Source organism: Carcharhinus amblyrhynchos, chromosome 18, assembly GCF_965287045.1.
Source record: "Carcharhinus amblyrhynchos chromosome 18, sCarAmb.v2.hapA, whole genome shotgun sequence".
Lineage (NCBI taxonomy): Eukaryota > Metazoa > Chordata > Chondrichthyes > Carcharhiniformes > Carcharhinidae > Carcharhinus > Carcharhinus amblyrhynchos.
In genome coordinates, this window is record NC_137341.1 from 2,514,893 (window position 1) to 2,537,672 (window position 22,780).

Sequence of the window (22,780 nt, forward strand, 5' to 3'; positions counted from 1 at the left end):
GTGCTGGAAATCTGAAATCAATACTGGGCAGTCCCAGCAGAAAGTTCCCCATTCTCACAGGCAACTTCCATACATGGGCACTAGGGGGCAGGCGGGGGAAGGGGGGGGCGGGGTCTCTGAAGAGGGGGCATGCGCAGATCGTGTTCCGGTTGAGGCATGCGCAGTGGCGGTTGCCCCGCGACCAGGTTGAGGAGCTGAGCGGAGGGTAATGGAGGGGCCGGAGGAACAGGCAGCACAACCCAAACACCCTGACAGGGTCACCCCATCCAACACCAACTCAGTGTAAGTGGGGGGGGGACAAAAGGTTCAAATCTTTGATTAGGAATAAGGAAGAGCAAGAGGGAAGGATTTGAAAAATGAGCATTTTGATTTAAAACAATGTGAATAGTTTAACTGGGAACCTGTCAGTCAGGACAAGGGACAGGGATTCAGACAAACTCAACATGATCAGAGGGAGAGTGTGCTAAACTTGCTGACTTAGACTCAGCCATTTTATAAAGGTCTTGTTTTTACTTTTTTAATATCTATATGTGTTGTGTTTAATATCCATGTGTTTTTTATATCCATGTGTGTTTTTTTAAATATCCACACGTGTGTGTGTTTTTTTAAATATCCACACGTGTGTGTGTTTTTTTAAATATCCACACGTGTGTGTGTTTTTTTAAATATCCACACGTGTGTGTGTTTTTTTAAATATCCACACGTGTGTGTGTTTTTTTAAATATCCACACGTGTGTGTGTTTTTTTAAATATCCACACGTGTGTGTGTTTTTTTAAATATCCACACGTGTGTGTGTTTTTTTAAATATCCACACGTGTGTGTGTTTTTTTAAATATCCACACGTGTGTGTGTTTTTTTAAATATCCACACGTGTGTGTGTTTTTTTAAATATCCACACGTGTGTGTGTTTTTTTAAATATCCACACGTGTGTGTTTTTTTAAATATCCACACGTGTGTGTGTTTTTTTAAATATCCACACGTGTGTGTGTTTTTTTAAATATCCACACGTGTGTGTGTTTTTTTAAATATCCACACGTGTGTGTGTTTTTTTAAATATCCACACGTGTGTGTGTTTTTTTAAATATCCACACGTGTGTGTGTTTTTTTAAATATCCACACGTGTGTGTGTTTTTTTAAATATCCACACGTGTGTGTGTTTTTTTAAATATCCACACGTGTGTGTGTTTTTTTAAATATCCACACGTGTGTGTGTTTTTTTAAATATCCACACGCGTGTGTGTTTTTTTAAATATCCACACGCGTGTGTGTTTTTTTAAATATCCACACGCGTGTGTGTTTTTTTAAATATCCACACGCGTGTGTGTTTTAAATATCCACACGCGTGTGTGTTTTTTTAAATATCCACACGCGTGTGTGTTTTTTTAAATATCCACACGCGTGTGTTTTTTTAAATATCCACACGCGTGTGTGTTTTTTTAAATATCCACACGCGTGTGTGTTTTTTTAAATATCCACACGCGTGTGTGTTTTTTTAAATATCCACACGCGTGTGTGTTTTTTTAAATATCCACACGCGTGTGCGGTTTTTTTAAAATATCCACACGCGTGTGCGGTTTTTTTAAAATATCCACACGCGTGTGCGGTTTTTTAAAATATCCACGCGCGCGTGTGCGGTTTTTTAAAATATCCACGCGCGCGTGTGCGGTTTTTTAATATCCACGCGCGCGTGTGCGGTTTTTTAATATCCACGCGCGCGTGTGCGGTTTTTTAATATCCACGCACGCGTGTGCGGTTTTTTAATATCCACGCGCGCGCGTTTGTGTGTGTTCTAAATAATTTTCAGTGGAAAGTCTCAGACCCCCTCACGGATAGAAACCCATTCTTGGGAGATGATACATATGTGTGTTTGGAAGGTCCTTTTAGAGTGAGACCCAGGACAGTGCTGTGGGGACCCAGGTTTTAATCCCACCGAGGCAGATTGTGGAGTTTCAATTTAATTAAAGTATGAAATTGAAAGTCTAACGGTGAGCAAGAAACCATTGTGAATTGTCATAAACACCCAACTAATGCAGCTTAGGGAAAAACACTGCCATCCTCACCTGGTCTGGGAGACATGTGATTCCAGGTCTCCAGCAATGTGGTTAACTCTTAAATGCATTTTGAAATGGCAGAACATTGTTGCATCAAACTCCAACCAAGTCAATAAAAGGTATGAAAAAGGCTGGTTGAATAGGCACTGGAAATGACAATGGCCAAATCAGCCAATTGACCCTGCAAAGTTAATTAATAAATAGACTTTTCACCATGGTTGTGAACAGTCTCATTCAGCCTCAGACCAGGGAGTGACCATAAGAACTTGGAGCAGGAATTAGACCATCCAGCCACTCAAGCCTGCACCACCATTCAATAAAATCATAGCTGATCTTTTTGTGGACTCAGCTCCACTTACCCAGCTGCTCATCATAACCCTGAATTCCTCTGCCGTTCAAAAATTTATTTATCCTTGCCTTAAAATCATTCAATGAGGTAGCCTCAATGCTTCCCCACATTCACAACCCTCTGGCAGAAGAAGTTCGTCCTCAACTCAGCCCTAAATCTGCTCCACCTTATTTTGAGGCCATGCCCCCTAGTTCTAGTTTCACCTGCCATTGGAAACAACGTCCCTGCTTCTATCTTATCTATTTCCTTCATAATCTACATTTTTCAAAGCAGAATCCCTTCAGTACAGAAGGAGGTCATTCGGCCCATCGTGTCTGCACCACCCACAATCCCACCCAGGCCCTATCCCCTTAACCCCATGCAATTGTCCAAGCCAGTTCCCTTGACACTAAGGGGCAACTTAGCATGGCCAGTTATCCTAACTGGCACATCTTTGGACTATGGGAGGAAACTGGAGCATCCGGAGGAAGCCCACGCAGACACAGGAAGAATGTGCAAACTCCACACACACAGTGACCCAATCCTGGTCCCTCACTCTGTGAGGCACCAGTGCTAACCACTGTGCCACGCTGCATTTGCCCCTAAGATCTCCCCTCATTCTTCTGAGTTCCAATGAGCGTCGTCCCAATCTGCTCGGTATCTCCTCATAAGCCAACCCTCTCAATTCCCGGAATCAACCTAGTGAATCTCCTCTGCACCCCGTCCAGTGCCAGTATATCCTTTCTCAAGTAAGGAAACCAAAACTGTAGACAGTACACCAGATGTGGCCTCATCAGTACCTTATACAGCTGCAACACAACCCCCCTGTTTTTAAACTCCATCCATCTCGCAATGAAGGACAAAATTCCATTTGCCTTCCTAATTACCTGCTGCATTTGCAAACCAACTTTTTGTGATTCATGCACAAGGACACCCAGGTCCCTCAGTACAGTAGCATGCTGCAATTTTTTTTACCATTTAATTAATAGTCTATTTTGCTGCCTTAGTGTCATTTGCAAAGTTTGACTCACTACACTTGGGGCCCCAACTCCAAATCATCTATGTAAAATTATGAACAATTGTGACCCAAATACGGATCCCTGAGGCACACCACTCGTTACTGATTGCCAACCAGAAAAAAAAATATCCATTTACCCCCAGTCTTTGTGTTCTGTTAGTTAACCAATCCTCTATCCGTGCTGAAACATTACCCCTAACACTATGCATCTTTATCTTATGCAGCAGCCTTTGGTGAGGCAGCTTGTCATTAGTCGTCTAGAAATCTAGATACACCACATCCATAGATTCCCCAGTGTCCACTGTGCACCTGATGTTCTCAAAGAATTCACCAAATTAGTCAAACATCACCTGCCCTTCATGAACCCTGACTGCATCTTTCCAACAGGCCAATTTATATCCAGATGTCTCGCTATTTCTTCCTTGATAGTTCCAAGCACTTCCCCGACTACAGAAGTTAAGCTAAGCTATAGTTACCTGCCTTGGGATGGAGTGAAATGAAGTCAGTGTCCGTGGGGGAGGATTTTTAGTGTGGACTGAAGACAATAGCTTCATGTTTCTCATTCTTTAACTGGGGAAATTTCTCTTAATCCAGGATTGGATCTCAGTCCAGTCAGGATACTGTGTGACTTTGAGGTGATGATGTTCACATACACATGCAAACCTGGTCTTTCTAGATGATGGAGGTTGAGGGTTTTGGAGATTCTGTCTGGTTGCAGATATGTAAAATTGCTCTTCTTCATTTCTTCTCCTCCCATCTCCCTTGAAATGTGTCACAATTCAATTTACATAAACACTGCAATGATGTTAGTGTGAAAATCCCCTAGTTGCCACACTCCGGTGCCTGTTTGGGTACACTGAGGTAGAATTTTAGAATGGCCAGTTCACCTAACTAGCACATCTTTCAGACTGTGGAAGGAAACTAGAGCACACGGAGACCCATGCAGACATGGGGTGAACGTACAAACTCTGCACAGACAGTGACACTAGCCAGGAATCAAAACCGTTTGCCGACGCTGTGCAGCAGCAGGACTAACCACTGTGCCACTGTATGATGCAACTCTTCATCCTACCCATCTGCTCCCTGGGTAGGATGGGTCACAGGTTACCTTCCCTGAAGGACATGAGTGAACAGTTGGGTTTTTACAATGATCTAGCAGTTTTCATGGTCACTTCTTCCTCGTGCCAATCCCACAAATGATCATATTCATTCAGCTCAAATTGTGATTTTCTTAGACTCCCTACAGTGCAGAATGAGACCATTCAGCCCATCGAGTCCACACTGGCCACATTCCCATCCAGGCTCCTTTCCCATAACCCCACATATTTACCCTGCTAATCCCCTGACACTGGAGTCAATTTAGCATGGCCAATCAACCTAACCTGCACATCTTCGGAGTGTGGGAGGAAACCGCAGCACCCAGAGGAAACCCACACAGATACGGGGAGAACATGCAAAATCCACACAGACAGTCATCTGGTGCCATAATTGAACCCACGTCCCTGGCACTGAGAGGCAGCGGCGATAACCACTGTGCCACCGTGCCGCCCCACAGGTTCTTTCTCATTCACTTTTTTTCTGTTTTAAATCAATTTCACAGAGTGTTACAAGGGGAGGATTTGAGTCGGGAAGCTAAAATCCAACATCGCATCAGGATCTGACAGAGTCACCTAATTTATCGTAATCTGCGTGTCATTGGATTTTGAATATGGAAGAAAAAAGCACCATTCACAGTGGGGAGAAAGCGTACACGTGTTCTGTGTGTGGACGAGTGTGCTGTTCTTTGTTCTTTGTTGTTGAATTTGTTGGTGTATTTTTCAATGTTGAGATTGTTGTTGAATTTGTTGGTGTGGATTTGGGTCAGTGTCTGCGGGAGTTTTGCGCATTCTCCCCGTGCTTGCGTGGGTTTTTCTCCGGGTGCTCCGGTTTCCTCCCACACCCCAAAGATGTGCTCTTAGGCTGATTGGTGTAAGAAGTGGTCCCTAAATTAGTTTCCCTCAATGTGGAATGCCATAAAGCATAGACAAGGGTCATGGGTGGAGAGGGGATTCATAATGTTAAAATGGCGGCATGGGCTGGATGGGCCGAAGGGCCTGTTTCCCGGGCTGTGTTATTCTTTGTTCTTTCTTTGATTCAGCCAATCATCAGACCTGTCAGAACACAAATGCAGTCACAATGAGAAGAAGGTGTTGGAGCCTGGGGATTGTGGAAAGGAATCCAACTCTCCATCTGAGCTTGAAACTCATCTGTACCGTCAGAGTGGTGAGAAACGGTTCACCTGCTCCGAGTGCGGGAAGGAATTCGGTCGGTTGCCTAACCTGATGAAGCACAGGTACATTCACACTGGGGAGAGACCGTACACCTGCTCCACATGTGGGAAAGGATTCACTCAGTCGTCCAACTTACGGTCACACCAGCGAATTCACACTGATGAGAAACCTTTTAAATGCCCAGATTGTGGAAAGTGTTTTAAACGTCCTGGGAATCTGATTTCCCACCAACTAATTCACACTGAGGAGAGACCTTTCACTTGTCCACACTGTGGGAAGGGTTTTAAGAGTTCTGGGAAACTGATGACCCATCAAATAATTCATAGAGATGAGAGACCTTTCAACTGCTCGCAGTGTCAGAAATGTTTTAAAAGTTCAAGGGAACTGAAGTTCCATCAGCGTGTTCACACTGATGAGAGACCTTTTAAATGTCCCAACTGTGAAAAGTGCTTTAAAACCTCTGGGGATCTGATGTCCCATCAAAGTGTTCATTCTAACGAAAGACCTTTTAAATGTCCAGATTGTGGGAGGTGTTTCAAACGTTCCAGTGAGCTGAGGTCCCATCAACGACTTCACACTGGCAACAGACCTTTGAAATGCTCAGACTTTGAGAAGTGCTATAAAAGTCCCAGTGAACTGACGTCCCATCAGCGAGTTCACACTGACAAGAGACCTTTCAAATGCTCAGACTGCGGGAAGTGTTTTAAACATTCCAGTGAGCTGATGTCCCATCAACGTGTTCACACTGATGAGAGACCTTTCACGTGCTCTCACTGTGGGACTGGGTTCAAGCATTCAACCAACCTCACTAAGCATCAGCGCAGTCACACCGGAGTGAGACCGTTTATCTGCATCAGATGTGGGAAGAGCTTCACTCAGTCATCCCACTTACTGACACACCAGCGAGTTCACACTGATGAGAGACCTTTTAAATGCCCAGATTGTCAAAAGTGTTTTAAATGTTCCAGTGACCTGATGGCCCATCAACATGTTCACACTGATCAGAGACCTTTTATTTGCTCTGACTGTGGAAAGTGTTATAAATATTGGCAGGGTCTGATGTCCCACCAATGTGTTCACATTGTGGAAGGGTTAGACTGATGAGAACATAGGCTGCAGCAAAACTAGCAGAAAGGGTTAAAACCACAGCCAAGCTGCAATATTAAAGCTTACTGCAGGAAGAAAAATTGAGTAACCACTCCGACCTACAGATAGAACCAGACGGCTGTACACCAGGTGGTGAGTACCAGAGACAGTAATAACAATGGAGATCCAAGGCACTATATATCATGACTCCACCATGTCTTGAAAGAATGCATGAAGTCTTTGTCCCCCTAGAAAATCTAATCCAAAACCAAAAACATGGTCAGTGAACTGATAGTTGTAGCAATTAATAAATTTACATGTCAGAAGGTGTTTCTAATGATTTCATATTACATTGAAGTAGAAACAACTCGGAGGTAAAGGGGGAAACAGTACAAAATAACATCGCCAGGGTAACTGATTGAGCAGCTTTATGCAAGATTGCCTAATCAGGAAAACAGATCCTGTCATCATTAATCACAAATATAGTTCTGTAATGACAAAAGCTGAATTAACAGATAGTGGTCCAATCTGAACACTGAACGCACACATTGTAACATAAAATGTAAGAATGCTGTTGGATTCCACCTGAGCACAATCACTCAGAAGAATAGCCTTCAGTTGATTCTGAGTGCTCTCTTGCATATACGGTCCAAGCTTGAATAAACTCCATGTTGAACTCCATACAGTCTCGAAGATTCCACTCGTTTGATCCCTCCAACAGCACTGATGAGAAACCAGTCAGGACCCCTCAATGGGTGCTGGATTCAGGAAATCATCAGACCTGATTAAACAGTGAGGAGAGACCTTTTAAATGCCTAAGATGTGGGAAGTGCTTTACACGTTCTGGGAATCTGATATTCTATCAAATTGTTCACAGTGATAAGAGAACGTTCAGGTGGTGTTGGTTTCAAACATTCAAACTACCGCACAAATCATCAGCGAGTTCACACTGGGGAGAGACCATTCACCTGCTCTAAATATGGACAGGGATTCATTCAATCATGCAACTTACACAGATGTGAATTCACACTGACAAGAGGCCTTTTGAATGCCCAGACAGTGGGAAGTGATTTTAAAGGATCCAGGAACCTGATGTCCCAACATGTTCACACTGAGGAGAGACCTTATAATTGCTCAAACTTGGAAAGTGTTCACTGAAGTTTAGAAGACCTGCCAAAGACTGCAAGAAACTACAAAAGGTCATGAATGTAGCCCAATGCATCACACAAACCAACCTCCCATCCATTGATTCTGTCTACACTTCCTGCTGCCTCAGGAAAATAGCCAGCATCATGAAGGACTCCATGCACCCGGAACGTTCTCTCTTCCATCTTCTTCCGTCAGAAAAAAAGATACAAAAGTCTGAAGTCACGTACCAACCAACATAACAGCTTCTTGTCTGCTGCCATCAGACTTTTAAATGGACCTACCTCGCATTAAGTTGATCTTTCTCGACACCCCAGCTATGACGATAATGCTACATTCTGCACTCTTTCGTTTCCTTCTCCATGAAAGGTATGCTTTTTCTGTATAGCGCATGAGAAACAATACTTTCCACTGGATACTAATACATGTGACAACAATAAATCAAATCAAAGAATGAGAGGGGATCTCATAGAAACTTAAAAGTCTAACAGGGTTAGACAGGATAGATTCCGGAAGAATGTTCCCAGTGGTTGAGGTGCCTGGAACTATGGGTCATAGTTTCAGGATAAGGATAACATTTTAGAAGTGAGGTGAGGAAAATTCCTTCACCCAGAGGGTGGTGAATATGTGGAATTCATTACCACAGAATGTAGTTGACGCTAAAACTTCTGATTTCAAGAAGAAATTCGATATAGTTTTTGGGGCTAAAGGGATATGGGAGGAAGGGGGGAATCAGGATATTGAATTGGATGATCAGCCATGATCAAGATGAATGGCAGAGCAGGCTCGAAGGGCCGAATGGCCTATTCCTGCTTCTAGTTTCTATGCTTCTACATAAAATTTCTGGGGAACTGAGGACCCATAAACTAATAACTGTGACCCTACATTATGCTTTCCTTCTCCCCTGTGTATTTTATGAATGCTTTGTCGTGCAGTGCAGGAAACAATAATTTTCATTGTATTCCACACAAGTGACAATAATGACTCATATCAAGATGATATGAGTATGATATATATCATATATGTTATGATATATCATACTTTTCCTCACACTGAGATGCATACGTTTTAATGTTTGTGTCCAGTTTCTGACAGGTAGCCTTTGATGTGTCAGGTGAACATGATAACCATTACAGTTAAGAAGCAGATAAAATAGAGAAGTGGTTAGAATTTGATGTGTGTCAGTTGCTTTCAGCGATGAATGTTGGCAATGTGTTGCCTTGTAAGTTTCACAGGAGCCGCAACGAAGAGGTTGGTGGGTTGTCAAACTTGTAAGTTATATGTGAGCAGCTTGTGGGACTATTTCACCTCATTGGTGATTTCATGGAATATGAAAAATGTTTCACTTGCCACAGATGTATTTAGGTCAGCTGAAAGTTCCAGGATTTTCTGTATCTAATACAGATATCAAGCATTTACAGCATGTGGTTTTTGTTTCACTGTTAAGTTCTTAGAATGTGGAACTTGTTGCAAAAGATTAAAATCCCCCTCTGAACTGAAAACTGATTGGTAAAATCACATTGTGAATAAGACCATCACCATCTAAAGAACAAAGAAAATTACAGCACAGCAACAGTCCCTTCAGCTCTCCAAGCCTGCACCGACCATGCTGCCCGACTTAACGGGGACCATATCCCTCTATTCCCATCTCATTCATTACTTGTCAAGACGCCCCTTAAAAGTCACAACTGTATCCGCTTCCACCATCTCCCCAGGCAACGAATTCCAGGCACTCACTACTCTGTGTAAAATAAAATCTGCCTCGTGCATCTCTTTTAAAACTTTCCCCTCACACCTTAAACCTGTGCCCCCTAGTAATTGACTCTTCCGTCCTGGGAAAAAGCTTCTGACTATCCACTCTATCCATCCTTCTCATAATGTTGTAGAATTCTATCAGGTCTCCCCCAAACCTCCGTCGCTCCGGTGAGAACAAATCAAGTTTCTCCAACCTTTCCTCATAGCTAATGCCCTCCATACCAGGCAATATCCTGGTAAATCTTTTCTGTACCCTCTCCAAAGCTTCCACATTCCTTCTGGTAGTGTGGCGACCAGAATCAAACACTACATTCCAAGTGCAGCCTCACTAAGGTTCTATAAATCGTCAATATGACTTGCCAGTTTTTAAACTCCATACCCTGGCCGATGAAGGCAAGCATGCCATATGCCTTTTTGACTATCTTCTCCACCTGCATTGCCACTTTCAGTGACCTATGTACCTGTACACCCAGATCCCTTTGTCTATCAATACTCCTAAGGGTCGGGATTAAACTCCATCTGCCATCTGTCCGCCCAAGCGTCCAATTGATCTATATCCTGCTGTATCCTCTGACAGTCCTCATCGCTATCTGCAAATCCACCAACCTTTGTGTCATCCTCCAATTTACTAATCAATCCAGTTACATTTTCCTCCAAATTGTTTATATATATATTACAAACTGACAGAAGAAAGGGATTTACTCCATCATCCTATTTACTCATACAGTAGCAGAGTCACACTGGAGAGAGAGCTGGGTGTGACTTGGGATTTTCTCAGTTTTTCCACCTGTAAACACTCCAGATATAAAGGTTCTGGGCATTTCATCCACGATATGTGCATTCTTACCCGCAATACGCGGTTTAAATGTGTTTGGGGTAGGAGTCACTTGTTCCCTCCACCTGCTGGCACTCCAATGAGTTCATATGTAACTTTATGGATTTTTCTGTTGTTAATTACATTAGAATAAAGCTTTGGGTGTGGGGCCCTTTGGATGCAATATTAATTGACTTAACAATTAATTGATTTAACAGATTTTGTTTGATGTTTCAATCACAATGGAATCAGGAAACAGCCCAGTATTGGGTAGAATGTCTTCTATCATCTGTGGAGAAGCTGCTGGCGCAGGCGCAGTGGCGATTTGTGAATTGCACATGCGCAGTACTATCTCGTACTAGCGCATGCGCGGTGTGGGTGCTGCTCTTGGGAGGCGGTTACTGGGTTCAGGAATCGGAGTGAAATTGTGGATTTTCGGAGGGTAATGGAGACGGCGAAGTGGGTGGGCAGGCTTCCTAAGCACCCAGTCGAGACGGTAAACCCAGAATAAGAACAAATCGGTCCCTGGATTGCAGTAATTGCGGGGCCGCCTTTCCGCCGGCAGACCCCAGTTAGCGGCCACCATCTTGATAGGGCAATGGGCAGCATGGCGCATGCGCCTTGATATTGCTTCAGACTGCCCTGGGCTCATACTGGTGATGGCTTGTGGAATAACCTTTTACAGGGGAATTAGAAAGGAGCATTTACACACACACAAACTCAAACCATGGCAAATCTTTGCCTCTTCTCAATTGCTATCCTGTACTGATAGTGACGATTTTCTTACAGGATGTTTCGAAGATCAGGATTTAAAGGTGGAAATCTCAAACCAAACATCAGATCAAAGACTGACAGAGTCACTCGATTCATCAGAACCTGAATGTAAGTATGTCTGTGGAAAAAGGTTCAAACAATCTGTATGACTGAAAATAGGGAAGGGCAATGATAAGGAGGGGTTTGAAAAGAAGGATGAGAATTTTAAGTTGAGTTGTTGTTTGACTGCGAACCTGTGCAGGTCAATGAGGACAGGGTGATGGGTTCATGAATGGCTCAGTGAAGAGGATATAATTAACAGAGGTGTCATTAATGTGGAGAGATGCTGCAGTTTTGTTTATGTGACCAGACATAGGGCATTAGGCCTTCTCTTGCACTGTAAGGATTCTAAGTGTGTCTGTGGAAACAGATTCAAACATCTGTGTGACTGGAAATAGGGAACAGCAACACCATGGAGAGATTTGAAAAGAAAGATGTGAATGTTAAATTGAGTTGCTGTGTAGGTTAGTGAGGATAGGGTGATGGGTGAGTGAATGGGACTCAGTGCAAAGGATATAGGCAACAAGGGCGCAAGTAACATGGAGTGTTGCTGAAATTGTTTTTCTTTGACTGGACAATGGAACCTTAAGCTACAATATGACCACGTCTATGAACGTGCTATCCACGTGGACCTGTATTACGGATGCGACACAGGGACTCCAACCGCCACTCGAACTCTGAAACCCGGAGCTCAAGTTTGTAGCTGGCAGCACACGTGGATGTTCAAGACACGTGTAGTGTCTGTAAGTTTGCACGTAGTACAGGAGATGCATTCCACTAGACTGAGCTTACCTGCTGTGACTGAAGTTTACTTCTCTTGCATTGATTCAATTCTATTTTGGATTATTTGAATTACATTACTATATGTTGGCCATAACTCCCTTATTTCCAGATGCAAGATGTTCACATACTGCTCCTTGCGTTGAGCAGTCAGCGGCCAATCAACTGGACAGTTTCCTGTGATTGCACAGTTGTCTTTTTTGCCCACTGCTGCCTCAGCGCAACTGAAATAGTCACCAAATAACCATCCTCTTCCCTGCAGCAGAGCAACGCCGTTTTCTGAAGAGAGAAAGAATTAGAGAAAGAATTGTAGAAAGAGAGAGGGGAAGTGCCGGAGGTAGGAGGATCAGGTGTAGGATATTATATATTATGTATTGAATTCCTACTTTGATTCAAATTCCCAAATATGTTCATTCCAACTGCGTCTCATGCAAGATGAGGTCGCTCACTGCTAGTGTGCCACTTACTGATGCAGATTAATGCCTGGAAAGTTCAGCTTTGGGTAAAACATGACACTGAACTTCTGAACAGCTTATGAGAGTTGCCAGGGAGAGAGGTGAAGTCAGAGTCTTGGGAGTAGAATTTGTAGTGGAGACTGAAAACAATGGCTTTTGTCTTCACATTATTCAAATTTCTGTTTATCAAGAATTGAATGTCAGACAATTCAGGATGGTATGTGACTTGTAGAGGAACCTGTGCTCAAACGCACCTGCTATCCTGCTCCTTCTTGGTGGTGCAGGCTGAGGATTTGGGAGATTCTGTAAGAAATCTGCTCAAGTTGTAGGTGTATAATATTCCGCACCTGATCCTCCTGCCTCAGGCACCTGCCCTTTCTTTTTTTTTAATCTCTCTCTTTCTGTCTTCTGATCCCATAGAGGCAAGAGTTGTGTGTCGGCTTACATTGGGTGGCAAGTTCCTTTGCTAAAACATATTAATAAACTAGTTAGGTTTTTTACAACAATCCAGCAGCTTTCACGGTCACTTTTTCCTACTGCTAGCCCCACAAATTATCAGATTCATTCAGCTTAATTTCACAACTTGTTTTTATGTGTTCTCTCTCACTCTCTTTCTGTCCTAAATCAATTTCACAGGGTATCAGAAGGGACGGATTTGTAGTCGGAAAACTGAAACCAAACAGCACATCAGGATCTGACAGATTCACCTTATTGATCGTAACCTGAATATCATTGGATTTTGAACATGGAAGGAAAAAGCGCTCTTCTCTGTGGGGAGAAACCGTACACGTGTTCTCTGTGTGGACAAAGCTTCAACCAGTCATCTGACCTGTCAGATCATGAATGCAGTCACAATCGGAAGAAGCCGTGGGAATGTAAAGATTGTGGGAAGGGATGCAAATCTCCATCAGAACTGGAAATTCATCTGCGCAGTCACACTGGGGAGAGACCATTTACCTGCTCCGAGTGTGGGAAGGGATTCACTCAGTTATCCAACCTGGTAGCACACCAGCAAGGCCACACTGAAGAGAGACCGTTTGTCTGCTCTGAGTGTGGGAAAGGATTCACTCGGTCATCTTACCTGCTGATACACCAGCGAGTTCACACTGGGGAGTGGCCATACGCCTGCTCTACATGTGGGAAAGGATTCTCTCGGTTGTCAGACTGTTCGATGCATGAGCGAATTCACACTGGGGAGAGACCATTCACCTGCGCCACATGTGGGAAAGGATTTGCTGTGTTTTCCACCCTAGTGATACACCAGCGCACACACACTGGGGAGAGGCCATTCATCTGCTCCGTGTGTGGGAAGGGATTCAGTCAGTCCTCCGCCCGACTGGCACACCAGCGAGTTCACACTGGGGAGAGACCTTTTAAATGCCCGGACTGCAAGAAATGCTTTAAAAGTTCCCGAGATCTCCTGTTCCATCAACGTGTTCATTCTGATGAGAGACCGTTCAGGTGCTCTCACTGTGGGACTGGGTTCAAGAGATCTTATCAGCTCACTGCACACCAGCGAGTTCACACTGGGGAGAAACCGTTCACCTGCTCCAAGTGTGGGAAGGGATTCAGTCGATCATCAGACCTGCTGAGACACCACCGAGTTCACACTGGGGAGAGACCTTTTAAATGCCCGGACTGCCGGAAATGCTATAAAAGTTGCAGAGATCTCCTGTACCATCGACGTGTTCACAGTGATGAGAGACCACATAGGTGCTCTCACTGTGGGTCTGGGTTCAAACATTTGTCTCAACTCACTGCACACCAACGAGTTCACACTGGGAAGATGCCACACGCCTGCTCCAAGTCTGGGAAAGGACTCGCGCAATCATCTGACCCGCTGACACACCAGCAAGTTCACACTGGGCAGAGACTGTTCACGTGCGCAGAGTGTGGGAAGGGATTCTCTACCTCCTCAAGCCTACAGATACACCAACGAATTCACACTGGGGAGAGACCTTTCAAATGCCCAGAATGCGGGAAGTGCTTTAAAAGCTCCAGTGAATGTCTGTCCCATCAACGTATTCACACTGAAGAGAGACCGTTCAGATGCTCTTACTGCGGGACTGGGTTCAAGCAGTCATCTACTCTCACTGTACACCAGCGCATTCACACAGGGGAGAGACCGTACGTCTGCTCCAAATGTGGAATGGGATTCACTCAGTCATCCGCCCTAGCAAACCACCACCAGCGAGTTCACACTGGGGAGAGACCGTTCATTCCACCCAAATTTGGGAAGGGATTCACTACATCCATCCAGCAGACTCACCAGCAACTTCACAAGTAAGTACAGTGATTGGGTGATAATGGCACATCCAGAACCGAACCATGTTTTCTGGGGTTTATTTCTATTGATGGTAATAATCTCCAACGCGGTTTTTGGAGTTACAATTCTGGGTAGAAACTAAATCAATCAGCTTAGTTTGAGATTTGAATACCCTTGTCTTTATGTGGGAGAATGGGGATAGTCCAGTTTCAAGATAACAAAGGAACAGATGAGTTTTGGCAGGAGTGAAGTTAGACAAAGTTTCTGAGTTTGAAACAGGCACTCTTAGCAGAACCTCAGCTTGGCGTGAAATCTGACACCAAGATTGTGAGCAGTCTGGTTCAGCCTCAAAGCTGTAAGAAAGATGGATGGTATTGATGATTAGGGAGTGGGGTTTGTAGTGGGAACTGAAGACAATGACTTCAGTCTTCCCAATATTTAATTGGAAGAAACTTCTGTTAATCCAATACTGGATGTTTGACAAGCTGGGACAGTGTGTGACTTGGGAGGTGATGGTGTTCACATTCACCTGATACCCTGGTCATTCTAGGAGATGAAGTTTGATGGTTTGGAAGATCCTATCAATGTTCTTGTCCAATTCAAGATCTATAAGATCCCACTCTTCATCCTTGCCTCTCATCTCCCTCTGTTTCCTCCCTGGGATATAGGATGGTTGTAGAGGGTGGGTTTAAATTAGCCTGTCAGAGGTTGGGAACCTGAAGGGTGGTCCAAATTGGAAGGAAGTTGGTTACAGGAAGTGATAATGGGACTAGAAGGCAGGAGAAGCAAAGCAACGAGTATGTGTGAATTGTGGAATGGTGTCAAAGAGAAAAAGGTAAGGAACTCTGCCTGAATGCACATAGCATTCATAATAAGGTAGATGATCTAAAGACTCAAATAGAGGTAAATGGGTATAACATAATTCTCAGTACGGAAACATGGCTGCATGATGTCCAAGACTGGGTGTTGAACATTCAAGGATGTTGGAGGTTTAAGAACAGCAGACAAGAAGGGAAAGGAGGTGGAGTTCTCCTGATAATAAAGGGTGGGATCAGTGTAGTAGTAAGGGAGGATCTTAGATTGTAAGAACAATGTGTGCAATCTGTTTGGATGGAGCTAAGAAACAGCAAAGGATAGTGGACATTGGTTAGAGTTGTTTTTTATTGGGCACTGACAAGTAATGATAGTGTAGGACATAAGATTAATCAAGAGGTGAGAAAATATGTAGCATGGACAATACTATGATCATGGGTGACTTCAATTTGCACATAGGTTAATTAAACCAAGTTAGTAGTCATGCTGAGGGAGACATTGTCTTCAGTCCCCACCATAAACTCCACTCCCTAATCACTGAGCGAGTTAGAGATGAGTTTCTAGAGCAGTTTGCTAAGGAGCCAACTAAAGGACAGACTATTCCAGATCTAGTAATGAAAAAGGGCTAATTAATAATCCAGTTGTAACAGAAACTTTAGGGGTGAGTGATCATAACGTGATAGAATTTTACACTGTTTGAAAATGAGGAAATTCAATTTGAAGATAGGGTGTTAAAGTTGAATAAAGGAAATTGTGAAGACACGAGGGACAAATTGGCTGAGGTGATTTGGAGAAATACATTAAAAGGAATGACTGCATAGCCAATGGATAGCGCACATTACCTATACATTCCTTCAGGGTGCAAATCCATCCCCCCTAAAAGAAAAAGCAGTCAACAATCGCTGACAAGTTAAGAATTATATCAGATTAAAATAAACAAGTTATAAATTTGCCAGAAATAGGAGTAAACTGAGGGTTTGAGGTTTTTAGAAAAAAGGAAGGCCAAGAAATGGATGAAGAAAAGGCGAACAGAATGCAAATACAACCTAGCAAAAAACATTAACACAGACTGTTGAAGTTTTTATAGGGATGTAAAAGGGCAGCATTTGGATAAGCCAAATGCAGGTCCATTACAGACGGAGAATTCAGAATGGGGAATAGAGAAATGGCAGAAAAACTAAATGATTGCTTTCTATGTGCTTTCACTAAGGAATATACAGCAAATTTCCCAGCTGTGAAGACTCAAGGGACTAGGGAGAATGTGGAGTTGAAGGAAATTCGAAGAAGTAAGGAGGTTGTATTGGAGAAATCAGTGGGGCTGAAAGCTGAAAAGTCTCCAGGTCCTGATATTCTACATGACCAAGTATTGAAAGAGGTTGCTATCTTCCAAAATTGTATAGATTCTGGAATGTTTCCTGAACATTGGAAAGTAGCAAATGTCATACCACTATTTAACAGTGGAGGGAGAGAGAAAACAGAACTGTAGACCTGTTGGCCTTTCATCAATGGTAGGGAAAATGCTAGAATCTTGTCGTAAAAAATATGATAGATACCTGGACAATCATGATCTAATTGGGCATAGTCAGCATGGGTTTACAAATGGGAAATTATGTTTGACAAACATACTGCAGTTTTTTTTGAAGATGTTACTAATAAAATTGATAAAGGAGAGTCAATGGGTGTAGCATACATGGATCTGAAGAAGGCTCTTGACAAAGTTCCCCAAAGAAGGTTGATTAGCAAAATAAAAACACGTGGGATAGGAGATGACACACAACGACTGAGAATTGGTTAACAGGTTAAAAAAAAACAGAGTGTGGGAATAAATGGATCATTCTCATGTTGGCAGGCTGTGACTAGTGAGGCACCAGAAGAATCGGTACTTGGGCTCCAACTGTTCACAATATATATCAATGATTTAGATGTGGGGACGATGATACAGAGCCAGGCAGGAATGTGTGCTGTGAGGAAGATGTAAAGTGGCTATAGGAGGTCTTAGACAGACTCAGTGAGTTGGCAAGAACATGGCAGATGGAATATAATGTGGAAAAAATTGTGAAGTAACCTATTTTGACAGATGGAATAGGTGTGCAAAGTATTTCCTAAATGGTAAGAAATTATTAAAGTGTAGGTGTACAAAGGACCTGGGTGTCTTTGTCCATAAGTTACTGAAGGCTAACATGCAGACGTAGCAATATATTAAGAAGGTTAATGGAATGTTAGCCTTTATCACAAGAGAATTTGAGAACAGGAGTGATGAGGTCTTGTTTCAATTGTACAGGAATTTGGTTAGATTGCATCTGGAGCACTGTGTGGCGTTTTGGTCCCTTTCCTTAGAAAGGATATTATTGCCATAGAGGGATTAACATTGTTCCGGGGATGGTGGAACTGTTCTGCAAAGAGAGCTTAGTCAAACTAAACCTGTACTCTCCACAGTTTTGATGAATAAAAGGAGATCTCATTGATTGTTGCAAAATAGATAAATGAAATGACAAGGTAGATGTAGGTGAGGTGTTTCTCCTGGGTGAGAAGGCTCGAACCAGGAGAACAATTTCAAAATAAAGGCACTTAGGAAGTAGATAAGAAGAAATGTCTTTACCTGGTGGTAGCCTTTGGGTTTTTGTAGATTCTGTCTCACTCCTTTTTTTTCTGTTTTAAACCAATTTCACAGGCTGTCAGAAGGGGACGGTCAGCAGTCAGAAAGCTCAGACCTGTCATCACCTCAGGATCTGCTGGGATTTCTTAATTTATTGTAACCTAAATATCATCAGAATTTGAACTTGGAAGGATAAAGCATCGTTCACAGTGGGGAGAAAGTGTCCATGTGTTCTGTACATGGTCACACCTTCAACCGGTCACCTGGCCTGTCAAATGTCGTCGCACTGAGAAGAAACCATGGAAATGTTTGGACTGTGGGAGAAAGATTCAGTTCCCCAGCTCAGCTGGAAATTCATTGGCCTAGTCACACTGGGGAGAGGCAATTCACCTGACCGGAGTGTGGGAAGGGATTCACTCAGTTATCCAGCTCACACTGGGGGAGAGACCGTTCTCCTGCCCTGTGTGTATGAAGGGATTCATTCAACCACCTGAAACACCAATGAATTAACACTGGAGAGGCTGTTCATCTAAACGGTGTTAGAAGCAACTGACTGAGTCACCCCACCTGCTGAAACACCAGCGAGTTCACAAGTTACTGGATGTTAATTGTTTCCAAATCACTAACTTTAGTGTGACAGCCAATGTTATTCAGTATTGTAAACTAACATAGTCACAAGCCATTTTGAACTTATCTAGAAGACATTTTAAAAACTAAACCAATTACTGCATTATCGGAAACCAGCCACATTAATCAAATAAAGAGCCTGAATTGTCAGACAATTAAAATGTGAACATTTAATCATTTGGTGCATCAGTAAGATTGGTAATATAACTTGTAACACAATATCTGTGTTATATTGATATATAACATTTTGTGTTGTATGATTACACATAATTAAGTATACTGGTCATAATTCAAGTGAATTGCCAATCTGTACTGATACGCTGCAGCCCTGGAACCTTTAGGGCCTTGACAAGCTATATTCAGTTGGATAATGAATAGACCTTTATTCGAGCTGCCTGATCTTTCAGCAAGATTCTGCATTAAAATAGCAGGAGATGGCAGCAGGTATCAGGAATCAACAGTTACGTTATCAAATTATTCTTCGACACTTTGGCTAACTCAAAATAAGAGTTATAGTTTAAGAGACAGCATTGTTTCAAGGTAAAGACAATGTGTTAAATGGGGTTAGTTCTTATCTCACTCTAGCCAAATTAGAGACTAATTCGCTATTTCCAACATCCTGGTTAAGGAGGGCTTATACTTTTAAAATATAAAATAAAGGTTTCAAGAAGCCGTTTTTGTTAACGTTATCCACATTTTAGGATTATCACTCCATCCCTTCAGCCTGTTCTACTGAGGGATTTGTCAAAAGTCTGTAAAATTGTTAAGTTAAGCTTTCTCCTCCTACTGTTAATTACTGGGGTGGCACAGTAGTTAGCACTGCTGTCTCTCAGCGCCAGGGATTCAGGTTCAATTCCGGTCTCTGGGTCACTGTCTGTGTCTCATTCTCCCTGTGTCTGCGTGGGTTTCCTCCAGGTGCTCCAACTTCCTCCCACACTCCAAAGATGTAGATTAGGTTGATTGGCCATGCTAAATTCACCCTCGTGTCAGGGGGATTTACAGGGTAAATATGTGGGGTTATGAGAATAGGGCCTGGATGGGATTCTGGTTAGTGCAGACTCGGATCAGCCAAATGGCCTCCTTCTGCACTGTAGGGATTCTATGATTCTGTACTGTTAATAGTTTGCTTTTGAACTTTCTGATTTGTTACCATTCTACATTCAATGGTTTAATATCTGTTTTGAATTCAGTATCTGAAGTGTTCATTTGTGCTGGATGGTTAAGTCTTGTTAAATCTGAATTGATTTACAATTGGGGATTTATTACAAACAACCTGTACCCCACGATTCAATAGACTCTGTAACAGGTTGTAGAGCAAGGGGAATTAGATTATATATTGACTGGGAAAATGAGGACATTCTTGATCAGAATAATGATCTTTTAAATATCCCATGTGAAATATATTTCACAAATACATTTTACTTTTAAATTGTATATTCTCAAGTGCAACTCTTCCTGACACTATGCCAGAAAATCTGTTAATTTTCACACACAATGCATGGACGTTGCAGAATATTTCAGTGATGATGTTCTGAACTCAAGACGAATGGGACAATTTTTTAAAAAAGGAAAAAAACTCAGGATTATTTAGAAACAGAAGAAAATTGGTACTAACCATTGCAGATCTTTTGATAAAAGTGAGTCCTAGTATGATGAGCCAAATAGTCTCCTATTGAGCTGTGATGTTTTAAAATTCATAGAATCAAATCATAGTATGGTGCAGTAAGTGGACATTCAGCCCATTGGGTCTACACCAACCCTCCGAAACAGCATCCCACTGAGGTCCTCCCCTTGACTCTATTCCTGTAACCCCATGCATTTACCATGACTAATCCATCCAACCTTCATGTTTGGATACGAAGGGGCAATTTAGCATGTGAATCTGCATAATCTGCTCATCCTCGGATTTTGGGGAAACCCACGCAGACCCAGGGAGAACATGCAGACTCTGCAGAGACAGTGACCCAAGGCCAGAATCCTGATTGTCCTTTGAACCGAGTGTCTTGTTCAATCATTTCACAGGGCAATGAAGAGCCAACCACATCTTAGTCAGTCTGAAGCCACATGCAGATCAGACCAGGTAGGGACAGCAGATTTACTTCCCTAAAGTAGTTTAGTGGACAACAATCCATGTTAGGTTCATGGTCAGCATTGCTGGAACATTATTATACGCACTCTATGATAATGTTTTGATTTTTCTTTGATTATAGGAGACTGATTGATGTCGTTATTGATTACTGAGGGTTGTCATTTTCTCTTACTCCATATTATTTCAGTTCTCAAACTTTTAGTTATAAATCCCAACTCCTTAAAGCTGACCCTGAATGTCCTTTCTCACTGCACCGTATATATTTTCTCCAATAATCCCTGCTGTCTGGACTGATTGTTATTAATGATGAAGATAACATCTACAGAACCTGGAGCTCTTGTACCTAGGATTCTTATCGATGATGTCCCATTCACATGTGCCTGTATTTGGGGCATACGCAGTCCGGTGCAATGATTGGCACATGTAGGTGATGGTGATGGGGCTTGTTTGGGAGGCGGAAAGGGAGAGATGGAGGCAGTGAGCAGGTGGAGAGGCCCCAACTATGGAGTTAGCGGCTCCGCGTTGTTCCCTGCTGCGGGTCTCCTCCCGATCAGCGACCCGGCTGCCATCGTTACAATAAGAAGTCTGACAATACCAACTTAAAATCCAGCAGGTTGACTGAGTTTAATCTGGCGCTGTGAGAGTTCTTACCGTGCCCACCCCAGACCAATGTGGACATTATAGGAAGAAGTCTCACAACACCAGGTTAAAGTCCAACAGGTTTATTTGATAGTAATCCCACAAGCTTTCGGAAACAGTGCTCCTTCGTCAGGTGTGTGGAAAGCTTGTGGGATTACTATCAAATAGACCTGTTGGACTTTAACCTGGTGTGAGACTTCATACTGTGTTTACCTCAGTCTAACGCCAGCATCTCCATATCATGACATTGTAGGAGGCAGTTTGCAGAAAGGCGCATGCGCAGCCAGCCGGGCCAGGAGAGCCAATGAGGGAGAGCCAGAGTAAGTCCCGCCCCTTTATTCTCTCTAATTGGTTGGAGGACTAGCCGTCCCCTCCTCTTATTGGTTGTCTCGTCTCCCATTTGGACCAATCAGAGGTCCCATTTTGGGCTCAGACCAATGAGGAAGGAAACCAAAAGAGAAAATGCTGGAAAATCTCAGCAGGTCTGGCAGCATCTATAAGGAGAGAAAAGAGCTGATGTTTCGAGTCCAGATCACCTTTTGTCAAAGCTTTTGTTTTAAAATGCAAAGGAGCTGAGAGTCCTTACAGGATGTGGGGTGTGAAGAACGGTAGCCCAGATAGCTGTGGGAATCAGTGAGCTTGTAATGGATATTGGTAGATCGTCTATTGCCGGAAATGGGGACAGAAAGGTCAAGGAAGGGAAGTGCCTGAAATGGATCAAGTGAAGGCAATGGAGGGATGGAAACTGGAAGCAAAGTTGATGAATTTTTGACAAAAGGTCTTTTCTCTCCTTACAGATGCTGCCAGATTTTCCAGCGTTTTCTCTTTTGGTTTCAGATTTTAGCATCCACAGTAATTTGTTTTTAATGAGGAAGGAAACCCTGGGAGCAAAAGAAAAAAGACTGGTAAATCTCAGCAGGTCTAGCAGCATCTGTAAGGCAAGAAAAGAGCTGACGTTTCGAATCCAGACGACCCTTTGGCAAGTCTAGAAGGCAGAGAACATGGGGAATATTTATACTATAGGGGGAGGGAATGAAAGATGTGTCATAGCCACAAAAACAAGAGAAAAGGCTGCCAATGGCAGAGAGAATAGCAGGTACGAGTGGCCAAACAGCTGAGAAGCTGAAATCTGAGGGTAAGATGTGGGGGGGGGGATTTGTGGGGGGGGGGATTTGTGGGGGGGGGGGGGATTTGTGGGGGGGGGGGGGATTTGTGGGGGGGGTGGGGGTGGG

At 43.1% G+C, this 22,780-nt stretch overlaps 1 protein-coding gene across 6 annotated transcripts; it reads left to right on the forward strand.

Moving 5' to 3' along the window:
• The first annotated feature begins 211 nt into the window (after positions 1 to 211).
• On the forward strand, positions 212 to 20,140 carry LOC145354748 (uncharacterized). Of its 6 annotated transcripts, none has more exons than XM_080206200.1 (4): positions 212 to 282; positions 11,260 to 11,352; positions 13,155 to 14,801; positions 18,269 to 20,140. In XM_080206200.1, exons 3-4 carry the CDS (start codon positions 13,264 to 13,266, stop codon positions 18,351 to 18,353), a joined length of 1,623 nt encoding a protein of 540 aa, XP_080062326.1. In that variant the 5' UTR covers positions 212 to 282; positions 11,260 to 11,352; positions 13,155 to 13,263; the 3' UTR covers positions 18,354 to 20,140. The 6 variants fall into 6 exon arrangements, with proteins under 6 accessions (XP_080062326.1, XP_080062324.1, XP_080062328.1 ...); XM_080206198.1 differs by lacking the exon at positions 212 to 282 and adding an exon at positions 6,774 to 8,270; XM_080206202.1 differs by lacking the exon at positions 212 to 282 and adding an exon at positions 16,808 to 16,883 and having other exon boundaries at positions 10,804 to 11,352; positions 18,269 to 18,354.
• Positions 20,141 to 22,780: the final 2,640 nt, after the last annotated feature.